Below are 22,445 nucleotides of genomic sequence, written 5' to 3'. Positions count from 1 at the left end.
AGCTAATTAATTTGTCACGATGTGAAAGTCTTAAACGTCTCCTCGGGTACCTTGCTTGTATTTCAAAATCTTCACGGCAACAACGACCACATGATGTCACCCGACGTCTGCAGTCGCCGTTTGCAGCAGCGAATACCGCAGTATGTGAGCACTGATTAACGCCGTGACAGGATCCTCGTACGGATCCGCCGCCCCTCCCCGTACAGCGCGCTCCGGAGATCGGCCATGTTGCCTCTCGCGCTTGTTCCGGTATCAGGCACGAGCGTTTGAGCAGCTCGGCCGCAGTACGACACCGATCCCCGCCACCTAAGCCAATTTCACCACCACCACAGCCAATCATGGATTTAACAACCTGATCGTGGATGTTTGTCTTCGGACGTGAGTCCCAGCGCAAAGGCGAAGACGTTTCATATCATACAAGAACCGGTTCTGACCACCCTTGAGTGATAGAAGACGGTTTTGTGGATCTTGAGGATTTTTGGGGATTGATCATTTTGGAAACCCGGCTATCGTCTGTAAGACCTTCAGTATAAACACTCAAGGTTGTTTTTCTTTACGTCTGTCGTCTCTCCAGCGACTTTTGGTTCGTTTGTCTGAAACTGAATGAGGAGTTTTTTTTCAACCTTTTGTTGACACTTATTGTTTTTTGAAGGTCGGTCAAATTGTAAATGATTTTTTGTCGGCCTAACGCTTTATATCGGTGTGTACGTTACGTGCCACGCAGAGGTGCAGATCAAACTGCTTTCTTTTCGTGATCTCTACAACCATTCTCAGGAACTGGAAGTATATGAATTGTTTTTATAAGTTGATTGATCTGCTAGCGAAGCAAACACAAATTTACGACAGTTCCATGCTAGCCTTTTTAGGAGAACTTCAAATCCTTAAAAAATCATTTCTGAGGACCTGTTTATCCTGGACTTATGCTGGGCTTCAACTTGTTGATCTCTGTCTGCGTGGCTAGTTCGGGCTAGCTAGCAACGTTGATATCTTCTATCTGAAACGCAACGAATAGCCTCGGATAACCAGCTTCTAAATGGTTCTCCACCACTGAAAACTTCTCATTTTTTATTTCCCCCTTTGGCCCTGTTTGTGAGAATTCCAGGGCGAAAATGTCAACCCGGCCTCAAGGAGTAGGTGTTATAGAGAACTCATCAAGCCAGGTGAGACGCATCTTCTAATAAACTCACATAGCTGTGTACATTTTAAGTTGACAAGCATTGAACTACAACATTCTGCGGCAGATTTTATTGACCTTAAGAGCATTTAAAGTTACGTGACAGGTGACTATGAAAGAAACAAGTTGAGGAAGAGTTTTCCGTCAAGCAACGTGACTTCCTTTAACTTTTAATGGGTTGATTTTCAAGGTTTGCTCTTCCTTACTGCTGATGTCATAAAGTTGGTATGACTCCTTTTATTTATAATGTACATTCTTAAAGTTATTCAATGGATAAACACTGTCATCTTGTGTGTCAGATATCTTGCTCTCACGGACAAAGTTAACGTTACTCTGGTGTTTAAAACTGGGCTAAAGAGTCAACAGGTGGTTATTTTGTCTTACAAAATATGAAGAAAGTTGCCTTGCCCCTTTCAATGTGATAAGGCACAGATTGCAGTGTGACTACCAAAGGATGGAAAACCGAGCCATTCAGAGTGAGGAGGACGAACAGATTCGATGCTCATTAATAATTCATGCACTGTGACTAATGCTGAGTGTGCTTCATGCAATATGGAAGCTGACCATCACTAAAATGTGTATGTTATGTGCTGTACTGAAGAGAGAAGGACTTTATCTCCTTGTCCAGCTCTGTGGATGCCCTATCGAGATCTCTAACCTCTTCAGAGGGTGTGTGTTTTAGCTGAGAAAACATGTGAAAATGAATCAGTGGTGTTAATCATACTAGTGAGGTTGTGGGTGAGATTCAGCCTGCTATGTAGGAGGAGAGGTATGAAAATGTGTTATAATTTTGCATTATTCGCTATGGGTTTGTTCAGGAACAATGAAGGATGCTTTGCATAAAAATCGGACTTGAAACTGAGGCTGCATTTATGTTTATGATTCGGATCATGCTTTGCATTTTTGGAAATGTGATCTATATGTTTGCAGTGCTATTTCGTCACTTTAGGCAGAATAAACTTGACAGCAGTGTTTATGTCAGTAGGACATGTGGATCAAATGATCTTGAGTTGAGGACCATGTCAGTCTTCTCACCAGCACTGTGGCATCAAAAAGCACACGCGACCCAAATAAGTGTGAACGCAGAGGTTTTTTGTCCTCCGTGTGTCACCTTACTGGTGCTGTGACCTGACACCATTGGCTTCTGTTACAGATCACTGGAATCCCAGCACAGATTTAGAGAGAAAGCCTTACACCTGCTTCTCTTAAAGGCATAGTTCTCCCACAAATGAAAATTCTTTCATTTACTCACCCTCATGTCATTTCTAATCTTTATTACTTTCTTTATTGTGCTGAACACAGAAGAAGATATTTTAAAGAATGTTGGTAACAGAACAAGGGTGGTACCCGTTGACTTGCATTGGTTTTGTGTCCATACGATAAACTGAATATAAGATGGACGGCGTGACACTGCTTCCTTCCATTGTAGAAAACTGATCGGAACACATCTGATGAAGGGGGCTGACATGTTACCCCAAAACGCCAGTTTGGAGCCTGGGCATGCACGGAAGGAATAGTCAGTGGAGCCAGAGTCTGCGCAGTAGTGAGGACGAAGTGCAGCGCGGTATCACTGTCCTACCCATATTCCCTGATGACTCAATCGTAAACGAAGAAATCATGTTACCGCACCTCTTTTTTATGACATCTTATAGCTAACATGAACCAAACTTATAAAAAAACGAACACTTGGACACACATCAATGTCATAAAAAAACGGATTGAAATATCAGAAAAGATATTCCGAAAAAAAATATTTGAAGTAATTAATTAAATTATATAATGTGGCTCCTGTTCCATTTGTTTACATGGAGAGGGCGGGGTTTACGACATGCGCTGCAGCCAGCCACCAGGGGACGATCAAACAGCCATCAACTTCACTTTTCAGAACGTGTGAGGCACCCCTGGTCGATACTAGAGATGTAATGGTGTGAAAATTTCAGATCACGGTTATAGTGAACAACATTATCACGATTATCAAATATAAAACCAAATTTAATATTGAGTTTACCTGTAAATGTTTGATTTACATTTGTTAACAGAAATATGGAGTAAACGTGTCAATATCAATACTCCTAATTTACACCTGACATAAATGAACAAAACCCATGTTTCATGATGCATCTACATTATACTCTTGATATCTTTGTTTGATGCTGGACTGGGTTTTTCAAGTCATAACACTAGGACGGTTTAACAGTAAATCAAATATGATACGGTAATACTAAACGTTGGACGTTATTATCACGGTTATACATTAAACCAGTAATCGTCACATCCCTAGTACATACAATAGTAGTGAATGGTTACCGCCATTGCTCGGTAACCAGCATTCTTCAAAATATCTTCTGTGTTCTGCACAAGAAAGAAATGGTATGGTTTTCCAAACAATGTCTGTCTTTATCTTTCGTCAGAGTGTGATAACTTCCTCTGCCTTTAAAATTACTTTCCTTTCCAGTCCACGTCACCTAGGATGCACACACAGGGAAAATATTGTTGGGCAATAGCCAAATGGGTTTGTTATAGAACATAGAGAAAACTTTGCAAAATAACCTGTTAGATCTCTCATGGGGTGAAATTGACCTTCAATTAAAAAGCCTCTTCACATGTGGATGCTGATGTTCCAGGCGTGGAATAGTCCTCAATCCACTGCAAATTATTATTCATATCTGGTTTCATATGGTTTGGACAACAAGAACACCCACTTCTCACGATCCAACCAATGGACAAAATCAAATCCTGCCCTGAAGTTAAATGTGTTCTCCATGCCATTTCTGTAAAATTAGCATTCTGGGATCAATCGTGTTACTGGCATTTGGTTATTGTAAGCAGTAATACTAAAGCTGATGGTCTGGGGTGTCACTGAGATGTTTTATGTCAGTTGAATAGTGTGTAATACCTTGCATCTTTTTGATCTTTTGGCAATCACTATTTGTGCTCGTAGATGAAGCTTTTGTGGACTGTCAGGCATGTCATGCCTCATTTAACAGATAACGTCTTGTTTATAAGTTAAAGGGATAGTTCAGCCAAAACTCAAATTTGGCGTTTATTTACTCCCCCCTCAGGCCATTCAGGATGTAGGTGACATTTTTTCTTAAGTAGAACCATAAAGAAGATTGTTTGGTAAATCTGCAGCCCTCTCTGCTTCATATAAATGGAGTCTACGGGGTCTGCCGTTCTAAGAGTTCCTAAAGCGGATCCTGGCGACATATTGACGTTTCGTGAAGTGACTCTCTCGATATTTTCATAAATTTCAACGTCATTTTTAATAATATTAGCCATACTGTACAGCCTCAACACTCCCTTTCTATAGGTACCAGACGCTGGTATGCCATCCGCCACCAACTACTACAAGAAGTAGATTGCGATTGTGTGCAGAGGCTGCACATTATGGCTAATATTATAAAAAAAATTGAGTTTTGGCTGAACTATCCCATTAGGGTCGTCAAAGTCCTCAAACTGTGAACTGTGATGTGGTATTCTTTTATTAACAAAATAGGTCATGTGCTACATTGATGCTATAAAAGGGGAATTTGTAATACACCATGGTACATGTGTAAGTGCAAACATTTACGTTTATGCATACAGTTTAGTGCATTAAAGCTATACATTTGTTAATATATCAGTATGTTTATGTTCCCTGGATACTGAACAGGAACTTAAGAGCATTTCAGGTATGTTATCGTTTTAGATGCTCAACAAACTATAGTCATGTAATCTGTAGGGATTGCCAGTCAGTAATTCCTTGTTTGCTCAGTTTTATCCAAAGCGATTTAATCTTAAAAGGACATAACTCTAAATGCTTTAGTTTTGACACAAAGGGGTCATGACATGTTTCTTTTGTCTCTCAGATGGCATAGTAATATAAAACATATAATATATGTTCAATTTCTCAGGCAGAAAAGGTCTGTTTTGTGTCTTTCCCCTTTAAGACTTCATAGAAACCACTGCCAGGAACAGTTTGGCTCATTTATGGCCTCTCCAGATTACATGATTTTAGCTCGATTTTGGCCTAATTTGCATGTCGTAGGATATATGAGTAATTTGAAAACGACATGGGCCATCGAGACGTAAGCTTCAATTGTGCCATCTCATATAGTTCGCCATAGTATACGATAACCAAAAGTGCTCCTGCGAGGTCACACAACATTACGACAGAAAGACTAGCATGTTTAATTTTTTTCCTGGTCGCTCACGACAGCTATGACGCTATAGTGACGTTGACCAATAGAAGCATAGCATAGAACCGCTCTTCCATACACAACATTCATACATGGCGAAGAACAGGAGAGACAGTGGTGTTGGTGCTGCTAGGTGGGACAATGCAATGGAGGAAAAGTTTGTTGAGTTATAGCAACAGTACTCCTATCACTCTGTATGATGTTTCCTCGAGGGACTACCATGATTGAATTAAAATTCTCCAATTTGGAGGTAGAGAAGGCTTCGAGCCCCACCTGTCCCCAATCGCCCTGACAAAATGGTAATAAACTTTGTCCAATGTCTGTCTTTGACTGCTGGTCAAATTCTTTTCATTCCATTTCACAAACTTATCAATTGTGGGGTTGGGCCGATAGATAATGCCATCGTGCATAGCCGATGGCTGATAGACATGACGATGTTGAGCTGGCATCGTGATTCCAACAAATGTTTCACTTTTGTCTTGTGATTCTCGCTGTGCTGTGCTGTGGGGTGCGCGTTGTAAACAAATATGAACAAGGCTTAGAGGCATTAAACCTCGCACTGTACATATCAGACAAGCCTGACTTTATAACTGTAGCTCGCACTGTATAAAGAGGACGCGTAGTTTGCGCAGACCCGCCTGACCTTATAACTGTATAAAGAAGACGCGTGTCTGTGCAGCTTGCGTTGTATACATTTCTAACTCGTTGTATAATTTCTAACTCTTTTAATGAATATAACATCAGAATAAGAATACATTCAAACCTCACTTTATGTCTGTGAAGCTCTTGCTATAAAAATGTCTGAACTGAAAACTGCCCAGCTCACGCTGTAAAAAGATGTGTCTCTGCCCAGCTCGTGCCAGAAACTGCTCACCGTAGGGCGATGCACCTCTCCACATTAAAGTTTTTGTGCAGCTGCAATTAACATTCAGAAGTGAAATCATTCTCAAAGGCTGTTATGGAATTGTTTGCTGCCCCCCACCTGTAATGTCTCTATTTCCCACCAGTAGGGCCGGCCCCACACTTTGAGAAACGCTTGTCTACTGTTATTACAATTTTATTGTAACTCTAAACATCTACTTCCGATCCATTCACAAATAGATTGAATGCCAGTGGTTGTTGTCTTGCTGTATAGGCAGGATATATGAAAATTAATTGGCTCATGTGACATCACAGATACTACAATATTGTAATGATGGGCATTTTTGATCATCATTTTCATCATCGATCATCGCTGCCATGTCCGAGCACTCGTGCCCATCCCTACAATATCGTGATTTACTGTTTTTGGAACTTGATAACAATATGTGTTAAGTTGTGACACCTGCGTGTTACTGATACCAAGACCTTATGTCAATAGCTCTAGGGAAATGTAGTTAAAATAAATAAATTGTAATAAGTGTAATAGAGTTTAGGGCTGTCACTTGTGGACATTTGTCATTTGTTGACATGGGAATCTGTTTTGTCAATGTTTTTTTCAGAAACAAAGGCTAAAGTTAGCTTGTCATCTTTTCGAGATTAGTCATGGTTACTTGGTTACAGTTATAGTGAAATCTGAAGGGACGGTAGGCATTACATCAGATTCACTGTCATTAAAAAGTACTAGACGGAACATAAGCGTATGATTAGCTCTGTGGAAATCTGCTTTCATTGAGGTAGGGAAGACCTACAATGTAGTGATCTTAACATGTATTGCATAAGCTTACAGCTCAGTCGATTTTGCAGTTCAGAACACAATTGCTGATTTTGTAAGACTAATGAGGTGTTTGTTTTTTGTTTTATTACCGTAACCAGCCAATGACGTTCGAAAGCTTTTAAGCATAGAGAACAATACTCACTTCACCTTTTTGTTCGACTGTCTGGTCCTATCCCTAATCCCTAAGTTTTTGAACCATTAGTTTGGTATACAAAGCTTCAGTACATAACGGCACTTTTGTCTGTCTTACTAATCTACTGCAAATGCTCTGAAGAACACATAAGGGGAACATAAATTAGATATACAGCTCTCTGCTTGGAGCGCGTCAGTCACACTCGTCAGAAAAGTGAGTGAAACGCACTCACAAAGACACATTTTTACCAAATAATGTGTCATAAATAGCGGTTCACTTTCCTCGATTTGGTACAATTGCATTCACTCCGTACTGAAGTTCACATGGACTGCTCCTCACCTCTCTTTTTAAGCGGACTCGGGTACAGTTTGCTGGTTTGCACCCGCGTTCAAAAAACAGCGTTCACATCATCCAAACGAATCGAACTCTGACGTTAATCGAACTCGGGTACACACCAAAAGTGCTAATGGGAAACTCCCCTTAAAGAAAAACGAACCGTCATGTTCCTCAAAGCTGGCTTTTTATGATGCAGAGGACGTTTCACACTAAACATCAGAAGGTTATGATTAACTAGATCTGCTCCACATGAACAACGTTAGCTTGGAAGTGATCAAAGACAAAATTGCCTAGCAATCTAATGGATTATTTACTTCAGGTTAAGTTCCAGTCAGAATGGAGCAGGATGTTACGGTCTCTTTTTACGGTAATTCGTAGGTGGCTGATTCATATAAAATCCTACAAAGTAAATCCTATAAAAACGTACAATTATTAGAAATAGTTATAATAAAGCCCCACCCATAGTGTCGGGGTTTAACAACATGCAGTGTTTAAGTACCATTTAGGTTGTATGTTACAAACAAGATCTACAGACAGTTTTACACAATCTTGTAGTTTGTATATAAAATTGATTATTTTGCTACAATATGAAATTAATTCCAATGTGTCTGCCGGGTATACCAAAAAGTCCCTCTCCTGTTTTATGTAGTTGTCTAAATGCATTGGGGTTGACCCGTGGAAAGAAACCTAGCCGGAGAGTCCAATGTCAGATATGCAGAGGATTATTTTATTATTATTTATAACACCGCTTGAAGTTTGCTTTCAAACCAGCTAGTGTACTGATCAATAGAAGATGGTATTAAGTACATTTTGGCGAAAGTACCACACCCAAACAATGAAAGTATCCTAAAAAAAACAGGAGTCATGCAAGATTCACCTTTCTGAAAGGGGAGGAATTTGAATACTGTCAGAAAGCAGTGCAGCGCACCAACATGGAGTTAAGATGAGTTCAGCATTGTGAGGTTGTGCAGCTGATTTGTGCGCTTAACGTGATACTGTGAACACTGCAAACTATAAACCCTCTTTAGCTCCCTGACCTTCAGCAGCTCGAACAGGGCTCACATTTACACACGGCTTTGCATTTTTTACAGCACTGAGCATGCAGTCACTGTGATCAAGTCCAGAGTCTTTAACTCTTGTGTGCGTGTGTGTGTGAACAGGCCTTTCCAGTTGCACTGGGTGTGAAGCTGACTGAAGGGAGTGCAAAGGCCTCCTTTCTTTTGTCAGGAGCTTGACGTCATGTAGGTGTGTGTGTGTGTGTGAAAGAGGAAGAAAAGACTGATAAGTCAGTGCTGGTTTTATCCAAACGAATATGTTTTGCTTTATAGATGTTGTGTTTACGTGTGACTGTTTGACACCCTAAAGGGATAGTTCAACAATCTCACTTACTCGCACACCATCACGCCGTCATCAGCAAACCATGATACAAGCTAACAGCTTTATGTCCTAGTCAGGACTGCACACTTACCTGTAATAATTTTTGTGTGCAGTACAGTGTGTTTGGTTGGAAAAAATGTGTAGGAGTTTGTCTGCAGTGTTTTCTTGCTTTTCATCTGTGGCGCTGCTAGAAAACACTGTGAGTTTGCAGACTGAATTGAATCTACTGAAATTGGACTTTCTTATGTGCTTTATTTTACTGTCTGCACTGTACGAAGACATTTGTTACACCTGGTGCCTTACAATTTATCTAATTAAATTGCTTCAATAAATCAAGTCACACAGACTAATAATTACTTAAAGTTGATGCTTTGGATCAGAAATTATTTAAGAATCTGGAGCACTTATTGTATTGGACTCACTGAGTAGATGGTTATAACTATTCCTAGTTGCAGATTAGCAAGAGTAATTTTTGTATGCCTGTATTTAAATAAACTTATTGCATGTTACCAAAAATAGTATGGTACATTTAGTATGTTGTTTATATAATAGCATTTTGTAGGAAACGCGTTTGGTGTTTGTAAAAGAGAAGCAGAAAGATGGTGTATGTGTAGGTGGTGAAGTATTTATAGTTCTTTTTCATCGTGACTGTCGCTCTCTGGGCGTGTATGACCGCATCTGTGTACGTTAAAAAAAGAGTTTCTCTCTTTCTAGACAGAAATGGCTTGGAATATTATGCCCAATTTCACTTCACCACAGCAAGAAAGCCAGTAGAAAGAATAGGAGGGAGAGGGCAGAGGGAGAAGGAAACTGTCCTTTAGAAAGGTTAAGAAAAGAGAAGATAGCATGAGGACGAACAACAGATCTCCATGGTAACGCTGCAGTCACGACCCAGCGACTGACTGCTTCTTTAAAGATGTGCTGGATCGTGTGCAAGAGTATTTATGTATGTTTTGAAGCAGAACAAGAAAGCAGCCTTTACAGCTACTTGTATGTCGAGTGTTTGTAATGGTGCTTTTCCATTGCATAGTACTGCACAGTACAGCTCACTTTTGGGGGGGGGTTTCCACTGAGTACAGTACCTAGTACCTAAGAGTTTTTTAGTACAACTTCGATTGAGGTTCCAAGTAGAGGTGCACCGAATGACCGGTCAGAAACTGGAATCGGCCGGTTTTCGCATGATCGCCGTGACCGGTGTAAATACGCAAGTAAGTCAAGTCAAAGACTGCTGTCTTTCACGGCTCACTCACGCTTGTGACTGCGCGGTTCCACCGAACTGCGGGAGTCTATGCGCATGCACGCACACACACACACACACATTATGTAGTGCACAGACAAATTTTGACTGTCCAGTAGTTCACCTTTGTTGCTCAGTCTACTTCGGGTATGTAATACATGCTAACTGTGATGCTAAACTCTGACAAATGCTAAACTCATGTTGAAGTCGTTCACTATGTATCTAATGTTAAAACTATGGTCATTTCACTGAGGTAAAATGACATTCAACACGACTTGAAAAAAATCCATTCTATAAAACATTAATAAATCAACCAATATTTGTGATATATATCTGATTGAGTTCTTTACTAACACAAAAAAGGGGAAAAACATATACATATTTAGAGTAGAATTCACATTTTATTGAAGTGCAGCTAATATCAACCCACTTCTTTTAGTACCACAGACCCAAGATAAAGACAAGTTATTTTACATTTCAGAAAAAATAAATAAAGGAATGATAGTTTCATAAACAGAAACAGACAAGAATAAAGTTGAAGTATTTTATTGTTATCTTAGACTTTTGTGAGAGTACAAAAATGAAAAAGGTTGATTAAGTTTAGTTTTATTTTATTATTTATACTTATTTTCAGTCGCAGAGTTCTTCATTTTAACCGTTATTTGGGCAAGAGAAGATTCTGTAATTCAATGCAGGTTGTAGAACTGTATTTAGGGAAATTGTAATGTTCAATAATTTATGTAATGATATTAATAAAAATATAAAAAAATGTGTATTGAAGATACACTTTTTTATATACTGTCAATTACAGTTTGTGGATATAAAATCGGAATCTGCAAAAATTGGAATCGGTGAAGAAAATTGCAATCAGTGCATCTCTAGTTCCAAGCGTACTGTACCGATTAAAAAATGTGAATGATTGGGCAGAGAGTATCATTACCAGCGTCATTGGATTTGCAGCACACGAATACACATTTTAATATGTAATATTGGCATTTCGTTATATGCTTTGTGACACAAATATAGAGATTAACACCCTAAACGCAATGCTAAATGCTACGAACAAACCAAATGATCGTTGTCTGCTTTGCTGTAAGATTTCCCAAACTCTCTGGTATTTTACAGTATTTTGTTTTGCTGCCATCCGCAATCGATATGCTCCATTACTCCTGTGTTGTGCATGTGTTTGTCGCGTTCACAATGATGCTACAGCAGTATAGATGGCGCAACTTTGACGATAAATTTATAATCCCACCCACTTTGAAGTGGTACTAAACTGCTTTGGAAACTGGAAAAGCAAACTGAGCCTAAGTGAAGTGAGCTGTACCGAGCAGTGTTGTACTAAACCTGACGGTACAATGCAGTGGAAAATTGCCATAAGATTCCCGTGCTGCTGGTTCAATGTGTCGCACAGTTTTTAAAAGAGGCTGTTGAGAAATGTTTGAAGGCTCATTGATGACACCGATAACCAAGTCATTAAAAGTCAAACCTTTCCATGGCGTGTAAATGCATGAAGTGTTTTGCTGGTCTGATCAGCTGTCCTGAGCTTCCTGCTGAGGTGAACCAGTGTCAGCTAAACAGCGGATCTCAGGATAAGGTGGTATTTAAGCTTCAGCACTGAAGTGTATAGGACTCCAGAAAACCTAAAAAAGATTTGGCGACAGACAGCATGTTGTCAGAGAGAACATTATCCTATCCACACTGCTGTCTGTGTGTGTCGTAGACTATAATTACATGGAGAGATAGATGATGACAAGACCCAGTAAGAGGAGGGAGCAAAAAGTGAATTATGTTTCACCCGGATGGACTCCCTCATAGATGATTCTTTAATAGTAAGGTTGATGCCAAAGAATATAGTTTGAGATACTACAAATGATCCCTTTTGCAGACTCTCCAGCCACTTTTTTTTGCGAGCTGCCTCGTTGTCTATCTTTGAGCAGCTGTATACTAAGGGGGTTCATACACTAGCGAATTGATGAGCCAGTGAATAGATGAATACAGTTGTATACTGTATCGGTATATTATTTATTAGGAGTGTTACGAGACCCTGCTATAGAAAAATAAATATGTATGTTTTATGATATGAATTGTCTGGTATGTGATCTGCATCAACAAGTTAAATGTATTTGTGTATGGTTTAGGTTTTCTTATTCCTCTCTTAATTTTGTGTTAAAGGGGTCATATGATACGGCTAAGTGAATATTATCCTTTGTTTGAGATGTAATGTTTAAGGTTACGATTTAAGGTTAAAAAAACGCTGTTTTTGTATCTCTTCTTTGCCCCGCCTCTCTGAAACGTGCAGATTTTTTACAAAGCTCATCGCTCTGAAAAGCGGGATGGAACATCAAGGTTCCAAAGTAATTGTGCTCACAGGTGCGCCCACCTTACTTGCGTATACGTTTGGGCGGTCTTAGTCAAATCATACCACAAACTGACATAGATTTGTGGGGTTGTGGTTAAACGAGGCATTTCAGGCAGGTCTGGGTGAGATAGAATAGAATGCTTCTTTTTTATTCCAACACTTTAATTTTTGCAATTTTACATGTCTAATACATGCAAGAACAACTTATAACACACCAAAGACACAGAAGAACATGTATTCGTGCCATATGACCCCTTTAAAATTCTGTTTTATTTCTCATTTTGATTCATTTACATCAGGTTCAATTAAACCTTGAATGTTGTTAATAATACCAGTTTATTGCAATTTTAGTTACATTTTTCACACAGTCCCACGACCCTGCAAAACGGACAAGCGGGTTTGGAAAAGTGATAGATGTTTACTTTGTTAGAAATTTTCAGTACTAAATAGGATTGATAAAACTGTTGAAAATGTTAACTTTCATTTGACTATATCCACTTATGGTTGGGCCGATAGATATCACGATCTTGAGCTGACATTGTGACTTTGTAAACTGCGCTGCTCATGTATAGAGTTCAGCTCATGCATGTATAGAAAAATCACGTTTGACTTTATAACTTCGTGCACAACCCGAATGTAATTGTCCATCACAATGTTTCACTCGAAGACAACGCCCCAACCCTATAACTACTTGGACTCTGAGTTCATTGTTAATCTGTAGAATTTTGGTAAGAATCAAATACTTTAAATTTGAAATAGCCTTTCTGTCAGAACCGCGGCCACAAAATTGTTTCTGTCACTTATTTATTACTTATATCGAGTACAAATAGTACGATCTCATGCATTTCCAAGCGTAACACAACATCACGTGTAGTTCTTATGCACAAGGAAATTAGACTAGCCATTAAGGAGTGTGCGATTGTAAAAGTGCATCGTGTCATTGTAACCTGGTGATTCATTACTGTTTATGAGTGATGTATTGATATTGCTTCTGCTTTATGTATCAGCACTCCTGTGACTTTGGACGCAAGCTGTGCCAAAGTCTAAAACCTAGCCAGCCATAACTGCACACATGCCCTCTAATGCCTTAAGTCCTTGCCCCCTGTTCCTGTCAGCACACTGTCAATCTCTATGCTTTCATGCCCTGACCTTTGCTACCCCTCTTGGCTCAATTTACATGTAAACTCACATCTACACACACAGTGTGGGAATACTGTATTTGTATTGCCCTTTGCTTCTCATGCCTTTCCTGTGAGTGGCCTCCCTTACAAAATTGTGAAATGGTTAAATAAAATAAGAAAAGTTTTGTATTCGGATACATTGCTCTGAGTTTTCACCATTAAGTGGGATGACGTCAAGCATCAAGTTTACAGCTTTGAACTTTGGTCAAGTTGGTCTTTGAAGATGGAACAGTCATGAATTACAGTGCTCAGATGTGTGGACTGTGGTTTGCGCACACACACAACACACAAATACTGGCATATTGGATTTGGCTGGGGCCCTCTTTGATGATTGAAATTATCTTTAATGAGATTACTGTCCGCTTTAGCCAGAGTATGAAATGGAGAAAGTCCCGTAAAGTCAGATAGAAAATTATCAACAGTCCTTGATGCTACTTTTGGCATTTTCACATGGTTTTAATTATTGTATAAATAGTAAAATGAAAGAACAGGAAACCTAGAGAAACCTCGGCATTCAGTTGATTGCGCAGGTCCACATTTGGGTTTTGTGTGTGATTTTAGCAGATGTACCCATCTGCTTTCATCTAATCCACTTTAATCCAATCTAATCTAATCTTTCTTGATCTGTATGTTTCTCCTGTGTAATGGGGTAAAGTGGGAAATTGGGATTTAATCTTAATTTGGAGTGGAGATTTGAGGTAATTTGGTGGGATTAGGGGATTGTCGGGTGTTTTAGATCACATCCTGGACTGCAGCGAGGTCAGAGGAGATAAGGATTTTTCATTCACTAGGACAGTGGTTCTCAAATGGGGGTACGCGTACCCCCAGGGGTACTTGAGAGAAACTGACATTTAGGAATACATAATGAAAATCAATAAATTATGATAATAGTATTTAAATATGAAATTGGGACTACACAAAGATGCATAAAAAATGTATTAATAAATTTAGATATAATGACTGTTTGACTCTCTTTTCACTGAATTTTTAAGTAAAATGTTGTTGTCTGGTCAAGGGGTACTTGGCTTGAAAATATCTGAAATGGGGTACTTAATACAAAAAAGTTTGAGAACCACTGCACTAGGACACTCATTGGATGCCATCTGCTATGCTAATGCCTCCTCTCCTCTCTTGTCCAATTACTTACGTGCCATGATCACGTCATTGTCTTCTCTGTCCTTTGGCCTAGCGGTAAGTGCACATTCAGCGGATTCACTTATGGCACTTGTGCAGTTGCAAACAAACTCTTTCTGTATTGTCACCGTTTAAATGCTGAAGTGGCCAAAAGTAAGATTCAACTGCTATTTTTCCATTATATAAAGAAATTTCGGTGTGTCCATTGTTGTTAGTGGTGGTGTTAGGGTGTTATGGCCACACCCACCATTGTGGTCCCCGTATTTTTATGTGGTTTTAGAAGCCCTAAAATAAATGCCTAATTGTATTATGGTGATGCAATTTTTATACAATAGCTAGAGATGTTGAGAGCTACTTTAGTGATCTAACAACACTTTTCACTGTCAATATCATTGAGGTGCCCAATCAAATAAAAAAAGGCGGGAGTTACTGTTGACATAAACAGAATATGAGAATTTCAGTGCAAAACTGCCTTAGTTTTAATAAAGATAAAGTAAACTGATGCACTTATTTATTTACATTTACTTTTATCCAAAGCGACTTACATTGCATTGTACTATACCATTTGTTTCTGAATAATATGTGCAATCCCCTGGGATCAAACCCATGACCTTGGCGATGCTAGCGCCATGCTCTAACCACTAAGCTACAGGAAAGCTGTGATGAACTATTGAGCTATTTAATGAACTTTGTTGACGTACTTTCCTGGTAAATTCAACTTCCCCATTCAAAATTGAATTCTCTCTTAACTACAACATGCTGAACTATGTGACTCAGTTGAGTTTGTAAAAAGTTCCAACAGAAAACATCCAGCCTTTTTATCTTTGTTTGTACACACTTAAAAACAAAGGTGCTTAAAAGTTTCTTCACAGCTTTGCCATAGAAGAACCCTCTTTTGGTTTCACAAAAAAACATTCAGTCAAAGGTTCTGTAAAGAAGCATCTTGTTCTTACTTTTTTATAATCTGAAGAACCTTTTATCGCCACAAAGAATTTTTTTGAAACCAAAAGGTTCTTCAGAGGTTAAACGTTCTTTATGGAACCAAAAGGTTCTTCTATGGCAGCAAAGAACCTTTTGAAGCACCTTTTTTTTTTAAAGAATGTGTTTTATTGTATATGTGTTAAGTAAACAATGGGTTGAATTTGATTGTATGTTCATTTTTAGGGGTGTGATGAGATCTCGCGAGATCCGATGTGAACACAAAATCCTCAAGCTTTTGGCATGATGGAGTACAGGGCTCAAAATTGACACCATTTTAGTCGCATATGCTCCCTAAATTTTATCCTAAATTTGTCCTCAATCCACTTTGTAACAGAATCTCATGGATCATGATCTTGTCTGTCGACTAAAACAAGAGGTGTGTTCAACATCATTCAGCGATGCACAGACCCATTGACATATGACATTGAAGCACCGCGAGATGCTTTCGAATCACTTTGGCCGTGTTGTGAGGTCTCACACGTGCGATACAGTTTTGCAAGTCCATTAGACAGAGCAGCTTGTTTGTGTGAAATGTGTTTGTCCTTGTGCTTGTTTGCGTGTGACTTTGATCTAATTTACTTAGTTTAGTCTATTTTGCGATTGAAACTGGAGATGGTTGGAGATGGTGGTCTAGTGGGTTAAACCACTGAACTGGTAAATCAAAGGTTGCTGGTTCGATCCCAGCAGCCACCACCAGTGTGTCCTTGAGCAAGACACTTTACTCCATGCTGCTCCAGGGGGATTGTCCCTGTAATAAGTGCACTGTAAGTCGCTTTGGATAAAAGCGTCTGCCAAATGACTAAATGTAAATGTAAATGAAACTCTTTTCCTGGCTGCATTAAGCGCTATGAGTTATGAGGATGCAGAATCCTGCTATAAATCTGTCATCTGCCGGTTCTGCGTGTTTGAAGGAGTTTGTGTTGCACAGTTTAACATGCGCGTGATACTCATGAATGTATATGTGTCTCACTGTATAAGGTCATAAACACATGAACATCATTTCCTGAGTTTCCCGTGAGAGTTTATTTCAGGTGTATTTAAGTGTTTTCACGGTTTGAGAAAAACTATCGTCACTAAACTACACACACAGAAAACCAAGCATCTATTGAGGGAGCGTCTTCACGATGACCCGTCAAAATAGAACAAAGGTTAACCTAAACGCTCAAATGAAAAAATACTGTAGTGTTCTATAGTATTTGATATAGCAAAATGTGGTATTTTCTTGTTGTAAATTGATCAACGGTAGTAGTATACTATATGTTTACTATAGTAAGGTTAAAAAACACTATATTATCGAGGAACTCATTCACATCTTGCATTCTCTGTGTTTAACTTTAAAGCGGCCCTGCAACAATGTGTCATGCTTTCATACTTCTTTACAATGTTAAACGTGCTGTCTTCTCATGCTTAACATGGTCAACTTGTCAAAAAGGAGTTGGGTGTATTACCTAGTATTTCTGAGCTTGAATCACTCCCCCAGCGATTGTACAGGTTTCAGAAAGTTTTTTTTTTTTAATATAAAACTGTTTCGCAAACAACTTTTCTAAGTCCCTTATTGGACAATTCTCCCGGAAAAGCATGCGCCACGGCCAAATGACAGCAGGAGAAGGGACATGAGCAGACGTCACTTTCACTTGTGTGCAGGAGAGAGAGAGAGCATATGTTCGTGAAGTTCAGGTGTTTGTTTGTCACTGCATTTGGGTGATGAATGTTATATAAACAGTGGATATAACGTTGGATTTGGAGATCGTTTGAAACTGATATATGGAGCCTAAAAGATTCCGGACATGAACCACATGCGGTGAGTGAAAGTGATGTCTGTGTTTTGTTGACAAAGGGTGCGCACATGCTTAGGTTCAGCCTATCCCTCGCCCCGCACGTGCTGTATGTTTTCGGAAACAATGGTAAAGCTGTATCTATTTTTTATAAATGTGATCAAACTAAATACTCCTCGAAGATACAAAGTATGCAATACAACTCTATAGTTTGTGTGCGAGTCGTTCTGAGCGCAATGTGCGTTCATACTGGCGAACTCGCTGTGTGCAGTATCCGCTGATCAACGATCCTAAATTGCACAGCTAAAGACATTACAATGATGTACGTCATGTTTAAGAAATTTCAAGAAATGAAATGGACTTGGATGCAAAACAAACAGCTGTGAAACACAGCTAGCTCTTGTTCTGCAACACTTTTTAGCGCCTCAGTGTGCTGATAAGCCTTCACTGTGGCGTAAAAAATGGACAACACCGAACAATAAAAAATGGGAAACTTAAAATGGTCTGGCCCTCATTGATCCATTTGTATATAACATTAATGTCCTTTGTTGTTAACCAGTCTATTTTTTTATGATCTGCATTTGTGTTCTCTGAAGATGATAACAGACGTTTTATACTTCTGGTACCTGTACAACTGTTTGGCCTGTGCTTCAAATCTTTAAACCTAAAAAAGTTAATGTACCGCCCTGTATTAAATTCAGGTCGTGGATCGAGATTCTTTGCTATGAAGATCGTTATATGGGTTTTTGGGAAGATTGCCCAGCCCTAGTGTGTGTGTGTGTGTGTGTGTAAGGTTGGGGCTGGGTCAGAGTTAACCAATAAAGGAACATTGAGCGAGTTCACTAGTGCTAAAGGAATTCATAAATTAACAATAGGCATGTTTTACTTTAGTTTACACAGTATTCATTTTATGTTTCTCTGAGCTGTAATCATGTATATTATAAGTATTGTATATTGTTAAAAGGTAAGTGTAAGCTGAAATTGTATGCCTTTACAAAACCTGTATTTAGATTGACAGCCGTGTTTACGGGAGTGATTTTTAAATTGTGCTGTATAGCTAAATGCATTTTATTTTTTTATTTACTGTCCTGAGTAGGGCTGCATGATTATGAGAAATGATAATCACAGTTATTTTGCTCAAAATTTTAATCACGATTAATAAACATAAATATTTTGCCAGTTCCGAACTTTTGTTATTAATTTCACTTCAGCAAGTTTATAAGGCCCATACTTTACAGCCACCATTTTCTCAATACCGTATTTCGAAGCATGCAATCAATCATCTAAACCATCCACAACAAAAATGAACATTTTGTGACCTTCAAAATGACACCTTGCTACTCCACTTATTTTATTTTATTATAATTCAGTAAAATTGGCCTTAATGTTTGTCTGTGGGTTTTGCAAAAAGTATTAAAATAGTACAAATGCCGTGAAAAAAAGTTGTGCTTTAGGGCTGGGCGATATATATTGCGACTCACGCTAATTATACATGTCTTCATCGATTCTGGAATCAAATCTGTTTAATGCACAGCTTTTCAGTGAACTACGACTCTTTGATCAGTATGATGTACTGCTCAATCGGAGTCGTTTATAATGTGCATTTGAAAAAGCAGAACTGGTCAAACATCATCACTGTAAATAAACTTTATTATCATGAAAATACCTGAAAAGGTTTATAGAAAACAGCGATAGAATATTACCATTGGCATTTCCTGGATCTAATCGTTCTTCTTCTGTTTCCCAAATTTGGAGTTTCTGCGCAAGAGAGCCATCGGAGCACTGATCTTCAGAAAAAAATCCTCCATGTGCTTCAGATTCTTTAGTTTTCATATTTTAACCCTTTCTAGCAGTGACTGTCCATCCATAATTTCAGCCGAGGACAATTAAGGGATTCAAACTAATAAAAAAGGTTCAAACATTCACTGATGCTCTAGAATGAAACATGATGCATTTAAGGGCCACAAAACCAGTTTTTTTTTTCTGCAATGTAAAAATAGTGAGTGGTATCCCCAGAATGTCTCTGTAAAGTTTCAGCTTAAAATACACCACATATCTTTCATTACAATATGTTTAACATGGCCATTTGTGGCTGCAATCGAAAACGCGCCGCTTTTGTGTGAGTCTCTTTAAATGCAAATGAGCTTCTGCTCCTCTCCCCGTATGCAAAATATGATGTGGACACTTACACGTGTGCTTTGGATGACATCAAGACGAGCAATATGGTGGAAATCGCAATTACGCCTGTTATGCCCTATCCAACCAAAACCATACACTAACTGTGATAAAAATCACCTAAATGCCTTGTTCATGAATACGAATTGAATGGAGAAGACAAAAACATAGATAGAACAACATATGCTGTATGAAATGTTGGCCATTGATGATTAATCATGTTCATGCATATTAATAACGGACATAAACACGGATGTTGGCAAAAACATGCATTCAGAGGACTTGTATATGACAGACAGGTACAGTATGTAAAGATCAGCAACCAGGTTGTCTTACAGATGCGAACTCTGTTTCTATCCGCTCTAAAGGCCTGTTTATACACGAGCCTGGCTCCGCTTCGCGAGCCTCGCTGTCCGCGCGCAACTCCCCAAACGGAAGAGACGTTTATACTTGACGCGTTCGCCATTGAGATATTCTTTGAAACGACAGGGGGAGCACAAACAACATCGTTCTGTAAATCCGCAGGAAGTAGAAGAAAAGTAGGAATTTTACCGGAATTACGTCAGATCATTCAGAATGGCGTCTTGCGAGCAGCTGCTCGACAAGGAAACGTGGGAGATTTTGTGTTGTTGCTACTATCAAAAAAAGGGCTAAAACGGAGATGGAATGTTCACCCACTGCATGCCACAAAACGTGGAGATGTAGAATACATCGCTCTTGTGAAGCAGATGTATGTGCTGGACGGGGAAATGCATTTCAAACTATTGTTTGTTGATTTAATACATTTTTATATCAAACTTTTTGTTCACTCTTTCATTTCTGTGCATAATGCAGACACTTTTCTACATATTGTTGGTTAGGGACTGCTAAATGTACATTGCCATAGATTAACCCATTGGATGTCTTTGTTATATAAAATAAGATGATATAAGAACAGTTCAAAAGAGCAATGTTTATAAATATTGTTTTATTCTGAATACAATATAAAACAGACACACTGATGATTAAAGATGTCTGTACAGTCGTACATGTTGAGGCAAAATCTCTTCAAAGCTTTCATGTTGACTGCGGCGCCGCGCGAACTGTTGGCTCGAGTCACAAGAATTATTGTGCACGCCGCCACGCGAAATGAGCACGCGCTCACCCAAAGCGAACACCGCGATGACGCCATATTTGGTGCGCACACCCAGGCGAACTAGCGACTGCGTCGAGTATAACCAGCCCTTAAGTCTTGTCGCACTCAGGACATAAAAGAAAACACTGAACTCACCGAGAAAGACACTGCCATAACTTTCTTTCGTTGTAATAAGCTTCAAAGAAATGATGTCGGTCACAAGTCATCTGAACCGACGGCCGGTATGCGTTTTACCACTAACGTTACGACTTAACACCGGTCTCTGGACCACTGTAAAGTCTCAGGTTTAGCCGCGAATGTGCTTAACACATTATTTAAGAAAGGCGATTTAAAACTATGTGTAATACTTAGTTCTTCCAGAGATGAAGCTTGATCACAAACAGATGATACCGTTCACTCTGGAGTATTTTTTTTTTTTTTGGCAAAACCCATGCTATACTGACAGGCCATTGGTTCCGAGAGCTTAGATTTTTCATTCTTTCTGGTTACCGGGATCTCTAGCTCCCGACCTAGGTTTCGCATCGACTCGTGGGCTGCATCATTCGAATGCCCCGGTGGAGACTTTTCCAACGAGTCCTGGCTTGTTTCTCTAAGTCTTTCCTGACCGGAGATACGGACCGGCGGATGTTTGTTTGTCGATCCCAAAAAAGTGCCCTGAAGCGGAGTTCTCGGCATCCTACCCGGGACTTTCGATCGTTAATAACAACGTTCCCCCGAGGTCGCAGCGGGCCAAACTTGGGCTCGTCGGAAAGGTCTCCTCCCGGCCTACTTCTAAGTTCCATTTTTCATCCAACAACAGCACACACTTGTTGTTTCTTAGACATTTTTGTCGCTGGCTAGTGGCTACATCTACTCTTGCCTGGAAGGGGTTGACAGTGTGTCTCTGGCAAAAGGTGGAGCTACCTGCTCATAAGGCGGAGTCTGCGACCGATCATGGTCCGGCGTAAATCAATGGTTAGGGGATCCCCAACAGCCTGTTTTGTGTCACTGTTATGGTTTTAAGATTACAAAAATAAGAATAGATAGATTTGTATAGTTACAGGGTGTTTCTGCATACACACTGGCGACTCAATTTGTGCTGGATAAACACTTAAAAGTGCATGTTCTGGGATTGCGGCTCTTTAAGAGCCAGGGGGTGAAAAACCTTGAAACATCTTTGCTTGTTACTAGAAGTTTTTTGTCATATATGATCTGTATCTTCATATGTCTGTTTCCTGTTTCCTCAGACCCATTCCGATGCCAAAGGTGGAGGGCGTTCTAGCGTGCCACGATGTCGGAGTTTGGTTGCGACAACAACCGAAGAGCAGCCCCACATAGGCAATTACAGACTGCTGAAGACCATCGGCAAGGGCAACTTTGCCAAAGTTAAACTGGCCCGACATGTCCTCACCGGTAAAGAGGTAACTTGACCACTTGTGTATCTGTGTCTCTTTTTAAAGATTGTAAAGTGTTGTGTTTTGTGGATCTGGTTTGTCAAGTCTGAGAAGTATTATCTATGGATGATAAACACATTGAACCTTGAAACAGTCTTGTGTTTGTCAAACTGGTCTACAGTACATGCTCAAACCCCT

The 22,445-nt window shown here is 39.4% G+C and overlaps 1 protein-coding gene across 7 annotated transcripts in view; it reads left to right on the top strand.

Moving 5' to 3' along the window:
• The first annotated feature begins 142 nt into the window (after positions 1-142).
• mark2b (MAP/microtubule affinity-regulating kinase 2b) overlaps positions 143-22,445 on the top strand; it is a 52,069-nt gene continuing 29,766 nt past the window's right edge. For 2 of the 7 annotated variants that reach the window (XM_056753454.1, XM_056753445.1), the window contains exons 1-2: positions 145-1,160; positions 22,101-22,274. In XM_056753454.1, the coding sequence (XP_056609432.1) occupies positions 1,110-1,160; positions 22,101-22,274 (225 nt within the window). In that variant the 5' untranslated portion in view covers positions 145-1,109. Of the gene's footprint in view, positions 1,161-22,100; positions 22,275-22,445 lie in introns of all 7 variants that reach the window. The other 5 variants (XM_056753424.1, XM_056753432.1, XM_056753439.1 and 2 more) reach the window with 5 other exon arrangements.

Source organism: Triplophysa dalaica, chromosome 1 (assembly GCF_015846415.1).
Source record: "Triplophysa dalaica isolate WHDGS20190420 chromosome 1, ASM1584641v1, whole genome shotgun sequence".
NCBI lineage: Eukaryota > Metazoa > Chordata > Actinopteri > Cypriniformes > Nemacheilidae > Triplophysa > Triplophysa dalaica.
The sequence above is the reverse complement of the archived record's forward strand: the minus strand, read 5'-3'. Positions and strand labels throughout refer to the sequence as shown.